Source organism: Phlebotomus papatasi, chromosome 3, assembly GCF_024763615.1.
Source record: "Phlebotomus papatasi isolate M1 chromosome 3, Ppap_2.1, whole genome shotgun sequence".
Taxonomy (NCBI): domain Eukaryota; kingdom Metazoa; phylum Arthropoda; class Insecta; order Diptera; family Psychodidae; genus Phlebotomus; species Phlebotomus papatasi.
The window spans coordinates 24,977,038-24,997,859 of NC_077224.1; the positions used below are offsets into that span (position 1 = coordinate 24,977,038).

At 32.9% G+C, this 20,822-nt stretch overlaps 1 protein-coding gene across 2 annotated transcripts in view; it reads left to right on the top strand.

Annotated features, from left to right (window-relative positions):
• The first annotated feature begins 543 nt into the window (after positions 1 to 543).
• The window catches only part of LOC129808325 (E3 ubiquitin-protein ligase TRIM9), a 92,164-nt gene continuing 71,885 nt past the window's right edge, over positions 544 to 20,822 (top strand). For both annotated transcript variants that reach the window (XM_055858169.1, XM_055858170.1), the window contains exon 1: positions 544 to 1,814. In XM_055858169.1, coding sequence (XP_055714144.1) covers positions 972 to 1,814 — 843 coding nt within the window. In that variant the 5' untranslated portion in view covers positions 544 to 971. The remainder of the gene's footprint in view (positions 1,815 to 20,822) is intronic.

Consider the following 20,822-nt stretch of genomic DNA (forward strand, 5'->3'; position numbering starts at 1 on the left):
TTTCCTATTTTTGCCCCCAGTTTTCTTGTCACCCTCACTTCACAAACACCAATCTCACTAATGTGTCCCCAAAGTGGCAACAGTCTCCAAATTGTTTCAAATTGTCTTCCATGGGAAGATGGTCCAAAAGTCCTAATACGAAAACTTTTTTTTCTGAGGCGAGAAAAAAACTTTCCTCCCACACTCAGCATCTTTTATTAGCTTCCTGTGAGTTGATTGATTGGTTTTATTCATCACTCCGGAGGAGCTTTCCCTTCTTTGGGGGCTTCTTTTCTGCTTTTCCTTCGCGCTGAGTTCCATGAAGAGGGATGAAGCGGAAGCTGCACGACAGCGGGATAATTTATTTAGGAGGAAGAGCAACTAAAGAAATGACGAGATGAAAAACATTGTAAAAAAATTGGTGTTTTGGCGGCAATAAGATATCAAAGAGCAATGGAATGGAGTGCCATCTCGGACTGGGTAGGGTAGAAATTGGTAGAGTGCGCAATGTGAGACCGTTTGAGGAGATTCCTGGTGCGCCTGGGAAGGTAATCGACAGCGAGATTCAGTCTGTTTTGGTGTATCGTGGAGTTCGGATCGTCAGCAGCTGCTGCCGTGGACTATTTTTGCCGCTCGTGCATGTGCTGAAGCCAAGAAAATTGTAAGAAAGAAGAGAGAACGAAGAGAGCAGGAAATTGTGGGATTGCTCGGTTTAGAGTGGATTAAAGTGGCGGAATCCCATAAGAAAGAGTGTGTAAGGCATGTGCAAGAGGTGCAATGTTTAAAGTGTTTTCACTGTGAAGTGTTTATTGGATAATTTTGCGTGTTAGACACTTGTCCCGGAGGGCCTCGTGTGCAGCTTCCGGGTGATCAGGGAAAGTATTATTAGAGAGAGAGAACACTAGAATAAAAATTTCCTCAAGAGACAGAGTGTAATATCAGTCAGTGTGTCTTCCTTGTATGCCCCGGAATTGTCTTTGGGCCACTCTACCATGGAGGAGGAGCTACGTTGTCCTGTCTGCAAGCAACTCTTTGCGAGTCCCGTGCTCCTGCCCTGCTACCATGCTCTATGCCTAGGCTGTGCCCTAGATCTGCAGACACCCTCTAGCACCACAACCATTGTCACGGCTCAGGTGCATCCAGCACCACCTAATCATCAGCATCCCCATCACGTATCTTCCTCCTCATCTGCATCCTCAACTTCCTCAGCTTCCTCCACTTCCTCTGCTTCCTCCACGGGCAGCTCCAGTGCCCCCGAGAGCGTCTCCTCGGATCAAGATCAAGCTGACAAAGTCAGCATCCTAAGCGAAGCCGATTCAGGTGTGGTCTGCTGCACTTCCAGACCTGGCTCCTACGCCGGCACCCCCAATCTCCAGGGTCTGCTTTTCCCACCATCCGGTGGGGCCGTTTTCTCCCTGGCCTGTCCCCTCTGTCGCAAGATTGTCTTCTTCGACGAGGGTGGGGCTCGCAATTTGCCCCCCTATCGCGCCATGGAGTCCATTGTTGACCGATTTTGCGAACGCGAGGCTCTCAGGTGTCAAATGTGCGAATCCGAGCCGCGTGTGGCTTCCGTTGTGTGTGAACAGTGTGAGATCCGCTACTGCGACACCTGTCGCGAACTCTGTCATCCCGCCCGTGGACCCCTAGCCAAGCATAGTCTCACCAAACCCCGCGGGGCTTCCACGGTCAGGGAGTCCGTCTGTGCTGAACACACTGAATCTCTGAGTCTCTACTGCATCACCTGCAAGTGTCCCACGTGCCAGCAGTGTCTCACTGAGAATCGCCATCATTCGCACGATGTTCAAGCCATCTCGGCCATGTGCAAGGCTCAAAAGGTAAGCTGGCACTTTCACTTCAATCTCCGTAATTGGGTAGCATACATAATGACCAAATTTGCGTTGCAAAATATAGGGGAACAAAAGGGATTACTTCTTTTAAGGGGCTACCAAAAACCTAAAGGTGATATCTCAAATTGTTTAATCTACAAATTAAATTTTCAAATTAAAAGAGAATTTTCTGGGTGATATCGATATGGAACAAAATATTCTTTAAACATTCTTACGGCGTTATCACACTTGCACATTAAAATTCTAATGTGATTTACATTAATTGTTGCTTGTGAGCGTCCAAATATGTTATTTATGTGTTTGAGTCACTTAATATTTGGGGTTTTTCTATTTATTGATAAAGAAGTGGACTTGGCCTGCAAAAATAAGTTTAAATTTACCTAAAACATAAATATTTTTAACATAAAAAAATTAAGAAGAATATCGCATTAATTTTTCGCATTAATGCTATAAATCAATTTATATCAAATTTTGTGGGCCAAGTTTACCTTTTTATCAACAAATAGATCAAATTTTGAATATAAAATGATTCAAACACATAAATTACACATTTGGACTCTCACCAGCGACAATTAATGTAAATTATATTAAAATTTTAATGTGCAAGTGTGATAACACAGTTAGGTAAATAAAAATTAGTTTCCAGTAATTTGTGTTAAATTAAATGAAATATTTAACTGACATACATTGGGACCTCGATAAAGTCAACTAACTAACTCCAGGCCTACTCTATTGAACTCTATTAGATTCGTTGACACTATCGAAGTCCGTAGAGTAAAAAAATATCTTTTGACTCTATCGAGAGTTATTTCTATCGAGGATTGACTCTATCGAGGTCCCACTGTATTTTTCCAGGAAATTTAATTCAATACAACTTTATAGAGGATCTATTTTCTCTAATACAAGGAAAAATATGTTTTCTAAGTCATTTTCTATAAGCTTATTTGGTAATGGTTCCGCAAAGACTTTAACTAAAAGACTTTGACTTTTGCATATTTGAAAACAAAACAATTAAGTCATTTGGAGTATTATTAAGTTGTGAGTAGGGGGCACCTTTGAATTGGGACACCTTCCTAGAGTTTTTTCTCCTAATTTTAAATAAAATTGGACCTTACTATGATATTATTTAGCTTCTCAAACCTATTGAGAAGATAATTATATTATGATAAATCTAAGTTCTATTCAAAAAGAGAAAAAAGTCCAATTTCAAAGGTACCCCAATTCCGTCTATAAAAAACTTTTGAAAAGATTAGTCAAAATACAAATATAATATGCAACAAATATAATATGTTGAATTTTATTTTAGTAAATATTCGACCGTAAAAATAATCGTGTTAGTTCTCTCAATCCTGAAATTCAAAAATAAACATTCAATAAATTGAACTAAATAAAAATATGTTTACAGTTTAATTTAATAAATACATGATAACATAATAAATATTTCAAAATTATTGTTAGGGACCTGAAAAAAGATTAGATTTAAAATTCTAAAAAAAAATAATTATCTTTCTTTTATTTAAAATATTAGGAATGAGTTCTTTTATTAATTTCTTATGCATAAAAAGCAAAAACATTGATAAATCATTTTCGAAAAATTCATTTAAAAATAAAAATTTAGATTATACGATATGATATTCGAGATTTTTATATGTTTACCTAGATAAACAAAAAGAAATATTCGAGTAAGAAGATGATTCATTATTCTTACTGGAGATTAACTGAACGATTTAAATAAAAATTAAAATTTGAATTTTTGGTATAGTTCAATACAAGTTTAATTTTCGGAAAAAAAACCATGAGAAATAAAATTCTTCGGCTACATTATAGTTTATTCTCTCTACTCACAAGTGGTGTAAAGTCTTAAAGAAATATATGCATTAATTTTGTCAAATTCCAATAATCGATTCATAAAATAGAATTTTGTGAAAAACGCAATCGGATTTTAATCGTCTATCGACCGAATCTTATTGCATAAATTTCCGAAGGCTTTAGGGAATACCGAGATACGTTAATCTAGCAAATGCAAGTTTTCATGTCTGTGTTTATGTCTTATTGATATAAGTAAAATTAGGATTTGAACTGTATAGTACCGTATAGTTCAAAGCTCTAGTGACCTAATCTAGAAAGGATAACGGAAAATGTATTATACATTGGCTACATGTGCGATATCAATCATCAAAGATTATTTCACTAAATACACTAAAGTCCCCTAAATTAAAATGTGTCACTTAAACTTAAAGAGAAAGACTTTAAATATTTTTTATGATATTTTTCTAATTGGGTCAAAATTTATTAAGATGCTTTGAAAAGTATTATGGTAGTATACAATAGTACTTTCTGACCTAAGTGCTCCTATTATTCACTCCTTAGAAATCATTGTTTGTTAGCCTTTCCTGAATGACTGGCTATATCTGCCTTGAGAACAGTTTTCCTGTTTTATTTTAAATAAAAAATAATAGGGGAGACAGGGGTAGATTTAACCTGATTTAACAATGTCTTCATCCTCAAAAGTACTTTTGCATCAGTTCCTGTTTAACAGTTCATAACGAATTTGAACCGATTCATAAATCACTCAAAATATCGTCCAAAAACTGGCTTAGACTTAGAAGTATTAAAAATGATTTTCGGATAAAAATTACTTATCGGTTATGAAACAATTCATTGCCGGTTCATCACCGATTGAAACCAATTCAGTCCTATCAAAAATTCCAAGACCTTTCCAACACACTTAAAAATAATACCATTCAGTTAATAAATATGCTCTTTAGAGCCTTATGAACGTTTGTTCTTGAAAACCCGTTTTAGAAATAATTCAACGGTAATTTGGTATATGGAGTAAATATCTGCCTTGGTAATCTCTAGAGCATATTCAAAAATGAAAAAAAGTTCACGACGCGTTTTTAGCAATCCCAAAAACATGGTTTTGGAGAGACACAAATTTTTATAGCCATTTTGTAAAAATACTTTGAAATTGTATCATAAGGTAATCATGATCAGTGTAATCATAAATTATACTGATCAACGAATGCCGGTGATAAGTCACAATTTTTGTAAAATTAATTATTGTCGAATTTCTTAATGGGTTAAGGTTCAATCAATTCCTATTTCCTCATTTACACCGCTTATTGTCAGCTATAAGTTAATTGGTAATGTTTTCCGGAGATAAGAAAACCTTTATTCTTTCAATATAATAATTAAGTTACATGTTCCTAATTCTATTCTTATTCGGCAAGATTAATTAATATTTAAAATATTTATTTTTTAATTACTTATTATCTAATTTAGATATCCGAAATATCTTCTCAAAAAATGACAATCTCATAATTTTTAAGCCTAAACTTTTCCAAAACAAGAAGCAAAAATTACTCCTGAAAATCACCCACAACTTCTTCCGGTTGATTGATGAGCTGTCGATGGCTCACTTTCCGGCAAAGACCATCCATAGCCGGAGAGCAAACACCAAAAGACGCACGTTTTCCGTATCACTCTCCAGTGTTTAAATAATTAACCACCTGTCAACCCATCAATTATCATAATCCATCATTTTGGTGAATCTTGAAGCCTTTCACTTTCGAAATTGTGTCAAATGTTCGTCTCAAATCTTCTGGGCAGCAATTGTGGATTGATTTTTTTTTTGTTAATGAAAAGATCCATATTTGCTTTATACTGTGAGAGAATTAATTCACTATTTCTTCCACGTTCACAATGTTAACAAGTAAGGCACGCAGAACAGTGCTCTCTTTTATCCTGCCATTTGAGAGCCACAAGCCGCCCTCACCGGCCCCCCGAAATGCCCTCCAAAGCGAATTGATTGCCAACGCACACCTTTTGTTGCCATTCCATCATTCCATTTTTATACCTTTACGGCCCTCTCGCTGTTTCTGCCATGTCGATTTATTAACAGATAAGATTCTCTCGTCCACACTCCACTGGAGTCGTAAAGCAATCTCCATGCCATGACATATTGAAGTCAGAACCACATAGGGGTATATGTCCACTTATTGGTTACTTTACATATAGATAACTCACTTTATTATTATTCAGGTAAAAATTGCCAGTTACTGGAAATCTTAATAACCACTTTCAGGCCAGTCATTAACTCTTTCGTCTCTTTTGGGACTCTGAGTACCCAAAGCAGCATATGAATATTCTATGAAAAACAATGTTTTTTAATTATTCAGAACTGATATAAATCCGATTCTTGTGGATGGTTACAAACTATAAGGATGTCCAAATGTAAGATATTTTTTGCTGGACCTCAATTATTTCCTGAGCTTAGATATTTTTGATTAAAAAATTGTGAAATTGGCTTGCAGCATATGCTGCGGTCCGGAAAGAGTTAAGAGTCTTTTCATTAAATCTGAATACAAAATGTATTAGCATAACGCTTCATAGAGAAACTAGACATTCCCGATCGGATTTTTAAATCATTTTTAAAATAAAGAAACTGGATTACAAATACCCTTAATGCCAGAAGAAATCCTGGTAGCCTAATGTCCTAGACACACTTACGACTTAAGCCGAGAGACGACTTAGTGGAAAATGATGGAAATGTATTTTAACCATTATTTCTAATATAATTACGCTAAGCCGTCTCTCGGCTAATCCTCATGTCTGTCAAGGCCCTAAATGGGGATTCGATCACGAGTTACTTGCATCTTAGAACATTCTTTACTCCACTCATATTAAGTAAATATAAATATTTTATTAAATATTCCCTTATATTTTGTATCAATTTAAAAATTACCACTTATTGGCCACCTTTGTGACCACTTTCCGGCCATGGCTTAGGAAGTTTTTCTAATGCTTCTTAATAAGCCTTAGAGTGGAAATTTTACTTTTCAAGGCTTTTAGAATACTCCAATCTACTTATAAGTGATCTGATATACTGAAGTGTGATCTGAGTCACTGAAAATGAATAAAGAACAATGGAGAGAAAGTCTAAAAACAAGTAGTTGCATTGTGTTTAGCTTGGAGATTATATTACCTGCCTCAAAGCATATTATGGCCAATTAGTGGTCATATTACTCTACAATGTTGTTTGAGATGGGGCATTTGGGTGCAAAATCACAGACTCGACACTGACGCACAATACACTGCTTAATCACCGGCAATCACTCATTGCTATCGCCAAAGATTTGTATTAGGGGTTTGACTTGAATTGGAACATGATAAAATTCAGATTTGAGCACACGTTTCGTTTAAACACCTTCGAGGTAAGGTAAATAGCAACTTAATTAGTCTTCCTCTTGTTCTCTCCATAAATCCAAAGTGTTATTTTTTTTCTTAAAAATTTCTCTCACAGAAAACTTCTGAAGAAAAAAATACAATGCCTAAAACATATTTCTTCCTCAACGGTCCTTCTAATCCAAAAGGGTTGGAAGTTTATGAGAGTTTGTCCAAAACTCGAGACTTGCCATTCACACTCTTACCCTCAACCTCCCAAGAAACTTTTGTTTAATAGTTTAATTAAAAAGGTTATAAATTCAGTGTATCCCTCCAGGCAAAAGGAGGGGACACAAATTTGCTAAAAACTCCTAAAGCTAATGGGTTTTGTCCCCAAGGAATTTTGTTATTTGCATGTTGGATTTGTTTCTATGCACCAACATACACCGCACTTTAAAGCCATGCTGAAGTTCATTAACTTTTCTTGTCAGCTAATGGGGTAGTAACATTAAAAAAATATATATAAAATTAAATATCATTATTTTATACCTTAGAGAATTTTCAAATTAAAATTTAGATTTCATTTCATTACATTAAATATCTCGCATTTTAGTTAATTTCACTGAGAAAAAAACGGGGGTGTGATTAACTTTTTTTTCCTCATAACTTTAACACTTTTTATGTGTAAAAATATATCAACATTTTTTAATGTTAATTTTACACCTTTTTAAGGGTAAAATTAACATGAAAAAGGGTACCTTTAACCCCTAATACACCTTAAAAAACATAAAATTTACATAAAATAAACATTTCCGGAATGTTATTTTAACTTTTTCGGATATCTCTCAGTGTTGTAATTAAGTGTTGAAATTGGATTTTCTTCAAGATTTTCTTCCTAAGATTTATGGTTTTCAGTAGGAATATTAGTGCATGTCCTTGAGTTAGTAAATGTCTATTCTGAGTGGAAGAGAAATTTCGAACACTAGAAAAGAATTGGAATGTCATATTTCTCGGACCTTATATGCTTTTGGCGATTTATATACTTTTTGCTGTAAATATTACCAGTTTCTAATACACGTTTGTTTAGTACACCGTATTATTCTTCTCAATATTGTTCTTTCCCTTTTAGAATTACTTTCAGTTGCTTTTAGATAAAGCGTTCCTTTAGATCTATTACAGTCATAAATAGAGTAACTTTTTAGGTTTATCTCTAATTTAGAACATGTCTGTACTAAACGTTTATATTTTAAAGTTTAATTATTTGTTTTGTATTTAGGATAAAGTGGTACAAGTTGGACAATGCTACAAGTTGGACAGGGCTTTTTTCTTGATAAATTTCAACTTCATTTTTCTTTGTATATTTTTAATGCTTTAGTTTTATAATTTGGTTCATTGTGCTTAAAAACAAATTTTGTACTGTATTTATCAAAAAAAAACCATGTCCAACTTGTACCGGCGAATTGTCCAACTTGCAACACTATGTCCAACTTCTATCACTTTACCCTATAAAACGTCTTCTCAATATTCTAACTTTAAAAAGTGAGAATTGTAATAAATCACATCGGATCGGCTTTTCAAACATTTTAGAACATATTAATATTATTTACAATACTAAATTTATTGAAGTTGCAAAAATTGTACGAAAATTAATAATTAGGGTGGAATAACCGGCTATCGCCATGTTTAGGAAAAAATTAAATTAATTTAATCATAACTTTTGAATCCTTGTTACAAGATAAGTCAAATTTGACACAAAGTTACTTAGATGTATTGGCTCTAGATACGTGAAAACAATAATCCTAGAACATAACGCTGGACTACTTAAAAAACTGATTTTTATTAATAATGCAAAAATAACCATTTCGCCGCCACTTTTTACCACTTTTCGCCAGTTTTGTAAAATTTGTAACCACTTCTCGCCACCCACTTGAAAAGAACCACACTCGGTTATTTTAGGCAATGCTATGAAAAGAATACATTCACCATTTCTCTTTCCTTGTGGTCACTTTATTATTACTCTCTTTAAATGATTTTTCTTCACTTTTATTTGAGAAATCAAATTATGGGGCTTTTGCAGAAAGTAAACAATGCAGATTTGACAACTGAGAATGTACGAAGTGAAGTTAGCGTCGCCTATTGAAAAGATATGGCGACAGGTGGTAAAATCAATTCCAGAATATTACCACTTCTCGCCATGCCTCATTTTTATACAAAAATAATATAAAATGAAATATTAATTGACTAAATACAAATTTTATGTATTCCACAAGTGCAATTAAATATTCAATAGACAAATTATTTACCCAAATAGGTATTTTTGGCCTGATGAAAATTTGACGACACTTAGTACATTTGGTAAGAGATGTTGGATTCGATGCACTTGCTTAAAATATTGCTCTAAAAAGTGATCAAAATCGTGAATCCAAAACGAATAATTATTATTTTTCGATTCTATGCGAAGAAGCAGAAAAAATACAAAAAAAAATTGCGACTCATTTATTTCATAAATTGCGAAAAATAGCGATTTCAATGTAAGTGGCGAGAAGTGGGGCACTGGCGAGAACTGGTGATTCCACCCTACTTTTATTAAAATCTTTCAAAGTATTATTTTAAGTTCTAATTATATTATACAAAACTTCACAGGTTTTGCCAGCTAATGGTAGTTCTTTTAGTACACGCATGTGAAAAATTTTTAAAGCATTAACTTTTCCAGTGCAAAAATATTGTATTACTGATCATTTTAATATCCAATAAATTTTTATGGGATTTGTTACTCATATTTTTAATATTGCGTGCAACAATTCAATTGAATATTAAAATAAATTGAACTGGAAAATAATTTGTGTCACATAAATATTTTAAATTATTGCTTAAATTATCTCATTAAAATACTGATTTACAAAATAGTAGTCAAATGTTTTATTATCTGTATTCTTCTATTATTTAATAAGTATTGTTTTAATTAAAAAGAAAAGGTTGACATGAATATTTTAAATCTTTTCTGAATTAAAATATTTCATTAATGTCATTAAAATATTAATGTCAAAAAACTAATATTCAAATGATAAGTTATGATTATTCTTTTGTTAACTTGAACAATATGCTAGTGAGCAAAGAGAAGAGAATTTATTAGGCCCTTGCGGTGCAATGACAATTGACACCGCACGGGCTTTCCTCTATGACGCACACGGCTACTTGAGCCATTTGTTTTTCTCTTCTCTTTGCTCATCATGCACTTTTTTAAATAATTTTCCCACAATAAAAATGGATTAGCTAGCAAAATTATTTGTATACAAATCCGAAATTTTGAATCAATAAATCCCTTCCACAATCACTTTTTTATTTTATAAATTCTTGGATATGCTATTTTTTTAACACAATAGATCATTTATTATATATCATTCTTTTAAACGATAACAAATATTAAATTCAATAATTTTCTCATTTAGATAATTTATTTTTATCGGTAAATGGTAATTTTAATTTTAAAATCGCAAATTTCGTTCACAATTTCATTTAGTACATGCATGTACTAAAAATTCATTTAATTTCAAATTCAAATATCTCGTTATCATTATTCTTTAAATTAAATACTAAAGCTAATAATTTTTTAAATTCATTTTTATGAACAAAGAATAATTTGATTTAAAAATTACAAAAGTCGCAGTTTCATTTGATACCTGCGTGTACTAAAAATTCTCATGGATAAATTTAAAAAATTAGATCTTGTGTTATCATTATTCATTTAATTTTTTTCAATTAAACAATAAGATTTACTTTGAAATTAGTACAGTTACAATAATGTTTGTTGAAAAAAATAGATTAAAAAATTTATCGCTTAAAAGGACAAGGAATATCAAATCCAACAAGTTTTAATATCAATTTTATCAGTGAAGCATTGATTGAAAATTCATAAATCTCAGTCGCACTTTCATTTAGTACATGCAGGTACTAAAAATTCATTGAAATTTCTCATATGAAAATTTACATAATCAGATATTTTATTATTATTATTAATTAATATTTTTAAATTAAATACTGCGATATGTCTTAGAATTAGTACATGTTCAATAATTTTTATTAAACACGATATTTTATAAATTTAATGAGCGAGAAATATTAAATCCAATAAGTTTCAAATTTATTTTCATCAGTAAAGCATCATTCGCAAATTTCGACCACAATATTATTTAGTACAATCATGTACAAGCTTGTAGTTTCATTTAGTACATGCATGTACCAAAAATTCATTGAAATTTCTCATAAGCAAATTTACATAATCAGATATTTTGTTATTATTATTCATTTATATTTTTTAATTAAATACTGCGATATGCCTTAGAATTAGTACATGTTCAATAATTTTTAATAAACACGATATTTTATAAATTTAAAGAGCAAGGAATATTAAATCCAATAAGTTTCAAATTTATTTTTATCAGTAAAGCATCATTCGCAAATTTCGGCCTTTTTGGCCACATTATTATTTAGTACATGCATGTACTAAATAAAATTATTGAGATTTCTCATAGATAAATTTGCTGTCATACCTCCATTTGCCTTTAAAATCCAAATTTGAGTAAAATCCCAAATTCACTCACCGACTATGCAATGCAAACAACATAAAAGCTTCTCATAACTCAAAAGTTTGTTTCATCTGCTTTGTAATTTCAATGTTTAATTCGCAACTATGTAGAAGTGTGTATATATTATTTAGGGTTCCATTGCAATAATATTATACATTAAATTCGCTTTATCTACTGTTTACATTATGTCTCTATTCGCAATGTTTTATCACAGAAATAATATATACAGATATAAATTGACCATGATTATGCTGCATATGTTTTAATCTCTGTTCTTGTCGTGATTTTTTTTATGATATAGCAGAGTGCAAATACCGACTGTCAAAGTAACTTCATTCGAATATTTCAAAGGAAATGGTAACATTTTTGTATGGGGAAAAAGAAGAGTCAAAATGTTGCATTAAATTGTAGCCACTTTATGCGTTGACCACTCTTTATTTTATGGTACTGTGAAAGAAGAGCCGGAAACTTAGTTTTCCACAATAACTGCTCCATTTCTATATTTATAGCAAGACATGGAAGTTTAACGAGAGACTTCCAAGTCCCCAATTTAATATCTTTTCACAAAGTTCCCGAGGCACAATTTTGCTATTTACCAACGCATTAAATTCTTTCAAGAATGAAAAAAAGGAAAAGCTGAAAGTAATTATTTAGTTGGCGCGTGGTAAACAATTTCAACTCGTATTTTCGTCAAAATTAGAAATACGTTTTTTTTTCACCCAGAAACGTGTCTTTGGCAAAAGAAGAATGGTTCTAGGAAAACTTTGGTATTTAGGTGAGTAAACAGGAAAACAATATTAGTATTTTTTCCCTTGTAATTTGCTACATAAACCCTCGATACCCTTCGAAAGTCTCAACCTAATACACTTGTAGTGAGCCAAACTAAGAGTTCTTCACCCTGGTTTTTTTCCATTGTTGGGTGAAATTTTTCTTCCCTTTTGGAAATGCGGAAAAAATGTCATATATTTATTCATTTGAGTGAAATGTCTGAGGGATTCTAGGGGATGGGTATAGAGCAGCACAAAAACACCCTTCTTCGTCCGTCCCTTTTGAAATTCATTCAAAAGGATCAAGGGAACAAAACCTTGTGCAATTGCGTAATAATATTTTGTCGTGTGTTTCCTCTTTGCCTTAAACAAAAGTTCTCTTTCTCTATTGGCAATTGGTTAAATTTTCCAGGAGCAAAAGAAGTGTTTTTATTGTCGTGCCAAAAAGGCTTAAGGAGGGAGACACAAATTCTACGTCATTAACATCCCTTTGCGTCTTCCGCCAAAAAGAACAAAATCTTCAGACTGAATTTAAACTTGAAAATCATTTTCAGTCTTCCATGGCACGCAAATAAAATGCAAATGAGCTCTTAACACTTTTGTTCTGAGGTTTTTATAATACCCAGAGCTATGCTCTGCAGTTCTTGTTCTCTCACAGATAGATTCCAGGTATGATGCCCAGTCCTTTGTCTCTCGTCAGATTATGACGAATGCTTCGAAAGATATGAGAATTTTATTCATAAAAGCAAAAGGGCGATGAAGTGTGAAGAACTTTGCTGAATGCTCAAATACTTGCTTCCAATAATCTGAATTAAATTATGCTTCAGATTATTTGGTTTGATTTAATGAAATAGCCCTTAGAATATTGCAATAATTTCATGCTATTAAAATTACTAAGAATATTTTTTATTAATGATTCAAAACCGTTTCGGATGCGAACAAAACATCTTTGATTTTCGAGAATTTTTACTGTAAATTCACATAAATTTCTGCAAAGATCGCATTTTCGGCTTTGATTATCCTCAAATGAAAGGAAATATTTCAACCAGTTTTTATACTCAAAGGCATTCGCAAATTCGATAATCGATTCCGAGCTTTTTAAATAATTTAGGTTCGGATCTGAAAAATTCCTCCATGGCTCCGTCCAGTAATAACATTTCGAAAAGACAAAATGGCTTCGGTCAGTAATAACCTTTCGAAAAGATAAAGCCACTTAAAAGACAAGACAAACTTATTCCAAAATCTACCGGAAGCCTAAAATCCAAGTTTACGCACTCGCCGCTTTAGCGCTGATTGTTCTGCCACTTTGAATTTCGGTATTTTTGACACTTCAATTGTCAAGTGTCAAGAAAAATGTGCAAACGTTTGATGCAAAAAATGATTTTTTTGTGTAATTTTGTGGAATTTCAGGATAACGGAACGTTTGAATTACAATTCCACTAAAACAGATGTCCTTTTGATGAACTAGCCCACTTTTGTGTAACTCATCGGATTAAACTTTCGAACTTCCAACGGGCTTTTAGGTAAGTTCTCTCTGATATTCCTTCGAATCGGTACAGAACAAATCTCAATCGGAGAGAACTCTCAAATTGGGAAGGTAATTTCTGAATAAGAGGAAAGACTCTAGTCCAAGCCAAACCTGGAAGTATAAAATTTGAGTTCACATATTCGCCGTTTTAGCACTGGCTGTTCTTCCGAATCGAATTTTCGGTATTTTTGACACTTCGTTCTAAAACCATGACAAAATGCGCAAGCGTTTGCTGCTGCACGTTATAATTTTAATTTCATTGAAGTAAATGTCCTTTCAAGAACTTATTCACTTTTTGCGATTCCTCGGTTTAAATTTTCGAAGTTCCATTGGATCTTTAGGTAAGATCTGTATACCTTCGAATCAGAGAGAGCTCTCAAATCGAGAAGGTTAATTACTGAACGTAAGGAATTTTTCCTTATTAGTCAATATTCAGAATCTAGAGAGAATTTGTACTGGTTCAACATTTATTTTCAAAATAATATATATAATTTTATGATTTACATTTATTTTCAAAATTCTCATTTTAAATCGCACAAAACTTTGTGGACGAATCAATAAATCGTAACTTACCCTTTAGACCATGTAGACAAGGCAAAACGATTTCGAATTAGATGATGTATAAATATACTCAATATGTATTAAAACTAAGATGTTTTGTTTAAAAATTTCTTTACAGAAAATTTGTTCCAAATTGCTCTTCAAAATAGAAAAAAACTACACTTTCTGTTATAATACAGGCACACTTGGGGGATTATTACAGTGTTTACGGAAATTTTACTTTAGGAATAGTCCATTACGCGGCATTTATACGGGGATTTTTATTTATTGATTTATTTATTTATTTATTTTCATAATAATGCTTTTGAGCTTGCGCTCTTGGAAACATATATAATGAACGAAAAAGAATACCGTTAACAAATAAAAACGAAAATCAGGACTTTTAATTCGAATCTGTCTTTTCCAAATAAAAATAATCTCACTGAGTTTTCTCGCAGTGTCAGTTTTGGCTACTCTCAGGCACACAAAATACCGGACTGATCTTTCTCCCACGTCAGTGACTATTGCCTATCTTTTTGGTGAACAAAAATAAGACTTCGAAAGCTCTATCAGTACTGTTCGAATATTTCGAACTTGTTTCTAATATTTCTAATTTGCTTCTACCGCCGATCTTATCGGGTAAGACTACAGAAAATCCAGAACCCATTTTCTGAAATAAATATCCTTGAACAAAATTCATTCAAAACGTATAAAGTGTAATACGGGCTTCAGACAATCCTACCTAATTAGCTTCATACCTACCGGGCTTCAGAGTTACCTAATCTAATCACAATTTTTGGAAAAATTTAACTTAGGATTGGATTATAAAAATAATTAACCTATTAGACTCTCAAAAAGCTATAAAATTGCTCGCTATTTAGGAATTAGAGACCTTCGGGTACTGGGCTAAACCTCTAGTCTGAAGACCGCTTAAGTTATTATACTTCTCATTATACTCAAATTTTCAAGATCATGAATACGAGTATTAAAAGCATTATAAAACACATATCTATTAGTGATGCACTCCGCAAAGACATTTACTAGGCTTTATATTTTAGCCGAGGCACACTTGAGCTATTTTACTACAGATCAAAAGGAGATTTTATCTCAGGAAAGAACCACTAGAGGAGATTTTCTAAGGCTCATTGTTGAATTTCAGCGTTATGCATCTGAAATACTTCCATATGCATTGTTCCTCATTTATTTTCAGTTCAGAATCCTCTTTTGCGTTTGTGCAACAAAAAGCTGTCTCAGACTTGTGAAAAAGGGAATAATATTTGTGAAATGTCTCTGTATACAGATTCCAAGGAAACCACCCCATACCGCTTAATGATGTCACTGAATTTAAATACCATCCACCTTGGGTGTGTTGTCTTTGAGCAAATCTTGCGTGATTTGCTCCTTTACATGCCTCTGTCATTCAACTGGAAGAGACACAACATACAACTGACAAACAAACATCATACCCCCTCAAGGCACACGATAAAAGCATGAATTTGAGAAAGCGAGAGTTTCCTCTTGCTCCTGATTTCTTCCATCGATAAGGAAATTAAAATGAATCCCACCATGTCTATTTAAGTATTTTCAACAAAAGCCCTAGTTTTATGCAGGCCTATTTCACCCATAATACTTTCCAACCCCATTTCTCTCCTTTTCAAAATGAAGTCATTATGCCAGTTTAATCTCGGATTTCCGACGCGCTTTATTCTATATTTTTTTTTCATCTCTTTTTGTTGAGTAACACATCCAAACAATCAAGAGGAAACAGCGAAACATTTCCCAATTTTGCAGCATTTGAAATTCAGGAGCATTCAGCTGCAATAAAATAATTTTTCGACAGAAAGGATTCCCTCCTCTAATACGAAATTCAATTACAATTTCTATTAATGTTCCTGTGTGGCGTGGAGTTTGTGCCTAGATGGGATACTGGCGTGCACTGAATTTTCGGAGGGTATGATTTTAATGCCTTGAGGGTGTTGGAGGGATGGTTATTGAACGAGAGTGAGGTGAACAAAATTCCTAATTTTCGAGGGTGACGCCCAAAAGTACATTTATCGTCCCAATGACGTTCTTCGTGATGAAATTTATCATCCCGGCCGGCCTAATATGATATTGTGCATAACAATCCAATCTGTATATTTTATGCTGTGCCGAGAAGCTATTAAATTCAACTTAACCTATATGGTTTTGCAATAAATAAATTGATCATAAGTTAATGTACCCAAAAAAGAAAAAGAAAAAACTGCATTTGAAGTAAATTTTTTAGCACAGGACTGTGCTAAGCCAATTCCTTGGATCAGAGGTGTAAAAGAATCGTTTGAAGCCGAACAAACGTCAAATGAAACTTGTTCGTAAATGGTCAAAAACGCTACCAGAACAAACTCATTTTGACGTTTATTCGGTTTCAAATGGTTCTTGCACACCCCTGCCTTGAATTATATTAGTTACTTAGCACATGACTGTACTAATCGATTCCTTAGGTCATTCCATTAAGAAATATTGCAAAAACAAGAAAAAAAAATTGTTTGAAGTGCAATACTATGCTAAATCAATTTATTAGATTATTTTCATAAAATGTATTTAAGAATTACATTCAAAGTGTGTTTATATAATTGAATGTTTAGCACAGGTCTGCAGTAAATGAAACTCATTAGATTATTTTATTCAAAGACGTTACATATACGACGTATACGACGAAACATATTTAAAAAATTATGTTGATGTAAAATTGGTTTAAAATTCATTATTTAGCACATGACTGTACTAAATAAATTCATAAAAGAAATCTAAAATTTTCCTATAAAATCAACTAATAAAATCAAGAACACATAATATTTCATAAAGAAAAACGCTATTTTAACAATGTTTCATAATTTCTTAGGGTTCTTTAAGAAAGTCGTCTTATTTTTGTGCTAAATTTCAGACGTGTTCCAAATTAAGTTAAAAGTTAGATTATTAATATTGTATGATTAGTTTTATCGACTTTCTCGGTTTTATTTAGAAGATTGTTGTATTGAATTTTAATGAATTTCATTTACGTTTTGGGATTCAATATAGAACACTATGGTATTGGTTTTTATTTGTTATGCAATTGAAAAAAAAAAACTTTGGGGTAATAGATCAAGCAGAGTTGAAATAGTTTCTAGGTAAATCAATAAGTTCTCTTTTAGAGACATTTAAAGTTTAACGACAAATTGGGATTTATTTTAGAATATAGTGGTATTGATATTGTGTGTGGTATTGGAAACGTTGTGGGATTCGTTTTACTACATTGAACATTTCATTTAAACTTATTGTATAATCGATTTTAAAAACACTGGAGATTTTTTTGGATGTTTTTTTATGAAATTTATGTATGGGGAGGTGGGGCTACTTTGTGCTGTGGGGCTTTATTGATATATGATTTTTTTCACCTATTTCCAAATGAAGCTGTTCCTTACAATTGTTTTATTTAGATCCACAATTGTTTGGTCTATTCAAATTACATCATGTTAAACTACAGTTTCCTTTGAAAATATGCGAAAAAATCGTTTAACAATGTAGCTCAACAACTCAAACCCCACTTCCCCGTACATAAGGTTATTAATTTTAAGGCATCGCAAGATAGACTTCAGTGAACTTTGGTTCGGCCTTATGGCATTCTGTCATTTTATTAATCTATCCCTGTCAAGCATTATGTTATTGATTTTAAGGCATAGTACGATCGATTTTAGTAACACTCATAGATTAAAAAAAACATTGTGGTATTCATTAAGATTTATTACGTGGTCTATTTCAAAACAACTTTGAGATTGTGAGAATGCTTTTTTACTAATTCTAAATAATCGTGGAATTGCCATTAGAATTTCTTATAGATTTATCCGAACTCTAGGTGACATTTTAGTACTATACTATCATACCTTATGGTATTGATCTTATGATTTGAAATTCTATTCTTGGATTCACTGGGATTGATTTTAATTTATTTTTATATTTATTTATTATACAACATTATCAAATTTATTACAATCCCACAAACCTAATTGGATATAGGTTTATGGTATTGGTGATATTCATTGAGGAATATTGTGAGATTGTTTTTACAGCCTTTTTTTTAAATCTCCGAAAATTGTGGCATTATGGCATTATTTTTACTCACATTCGGATTTTAAGTTTAAGACATTAGTGGTATTCATTTTAAGTTTACTATATCGGACAATTAAGCGAATACCACAACGCTAGTACAAATACCAATACCAATAATAATTTTAATGACTTTAATTTAGCTTAAAATGTAATTCAACTCTTCCCCTACATTACGAATCTCATTTTAATTTAGCATAACGAATCTTCCTGTGATTTTTTTTTTGCCTTTGTGTAATCTTTTTTACCGGAAAGTCCTCTCAATGTCAGCATTGAGATAACACATATTGCCATTTGACAATATTAGTAGGAAAAAGCGACCCTCTGTCATATCCCTCATATCCACATGTGTGCTGAGGAAAATTGTATTTCATATGGTGAATACCTCTGTGGCTGATGGGTCTGTTGAGATTGGAATGAGTCATCGACTACCCCGAAAATACGGTCATACACCTTTTGAGTGTGACTGTGATTTTTTTTTGTCGTTTGGGCATTGAATGGGACAAAATGCACATCTTCGGACAAGAGTGGACAATCGGGATGTTAATAGCATTGGCGGAATTAAAAAAGAACACCTCTGGTGCGACCTAGTGTCGCCCACGAGATGTGACAGGGCAGACAATGGATTTGTGGTAGGGGCAGAGGAGTAGGGTATCGGACACAATAGGATTTTGGGTGAATTATCGGTCGTGAGGGGATCATAGGATGAGGAAGGAAGTGCAGCATTGATGCGGGGATGTAGCATATGTTGGCAATTGGCTCTGACGCGTCGTGCAAGGCTGCACAGTATGTGATACAGCAATAACAGGCAGGAATATTGCTCCTCCAGCGGTACAGGAGAGATTGTCCTCATTGTCATGTGAGGGAGAGATTGTTCATTTCGTATCGAGAGAATGTTGTCAGGGAGACAAATGAAACAAATATTGATTTTGTGGTTAAGATAACAAACCAGGCGCCACCAATTATTATTGTTAATCCTTCTACACATAGCATCTGCAGAGAAAAAGCCTTCTCACCTCGCATAGCCACCGAAGGCAAATAAAAAAAGAGCCAATATTGTGTATACGTATCAGAAGAAGGGTAGTAGATTAGAGGATGCCGCAGAAAATCTGGCACGGGATACGTGAGAAATTATTTGTATTGAAATATTTCTTCGACTGTAGGACTGTTTTTTATGGCTTTTGCCAGCGTGAAAGTCAACAATGGTATAAATATATATGACATGGTTTTGTGAAAGACCAAACTAACAAACTGCCGACATTGCACGCTCAAAACAAATTGTTAAAATTTTACAATGTGCTATCTAGTCAATTGTATCTTCTTTTGGTAACGTTCTGTCTTTCTATGCGCCAAAATGAGCCACCGCGAAATCATTTCTAACTTATATACATCACGATCCCCCGTGTTACAGCTAATGTCATAAATCACTGATTATTGACTCCTTTATGAAATCACATCGCACATTTATACACGTAAAAATCTTTTCACATACTGTCCAATTCTTCTGTTTCTCAGCACCATTCTTCATCCCGCTATAAATCTCTACCGTGTCTTCAGTTACAGAAAATTATTAATAATGCCAAGATCCATTTATGGGCATCAGTCCACAATATATCATATTTATTGAAGAAGGGAAAAAGGGAAGAAAAATTCACTCTCTTCTTTATCTTTTTATTTCTTCTTTTCTTGAGAATTCACGGATATTGGAATCTAAGTGGTATGCTTAATTTAAAAGTTCTAAAAAATAAAAATTTTACCACATGTCTGTACTAATTTTATTCTTGGCATATGACAGATATTATGCACAAGGGACCTGTTTCATTGCAAAATAATAATGATCAAAAATCAGCGTATGTCATAATTATATTTTTAATTATATTTTCTCCAAACATTTGCTTCTCGCAATCTCATTTGTTTTGTACTAAAAAACCAAACCAAACATCTCTTGAGAGTCTATTTCTCGCGCATTTGTAGAAACCATTATTCAGCTAATTACTCGGTATATAGATATTGAACATATAATTGGACCTGTAAGAAAATAATAAAAAAATCCTAAGTAAACATTCGGAACTTTAGCACAAATCTGTACTAATTTTATTCTTGGCATATGACAGATATTATGCACAAGGGACTTGTTTCATTGCAAAATAATAATGATCAAAAATCAGCGTATGATATAATTATATTTTTAAGTATATTTTCTTCAAGCATTTACTCCAAGTACCTCATCTGTTTAATACTAAAAACTAAACCAAACATCTCTTGAAAGTTTATTTCTTGTGCATTT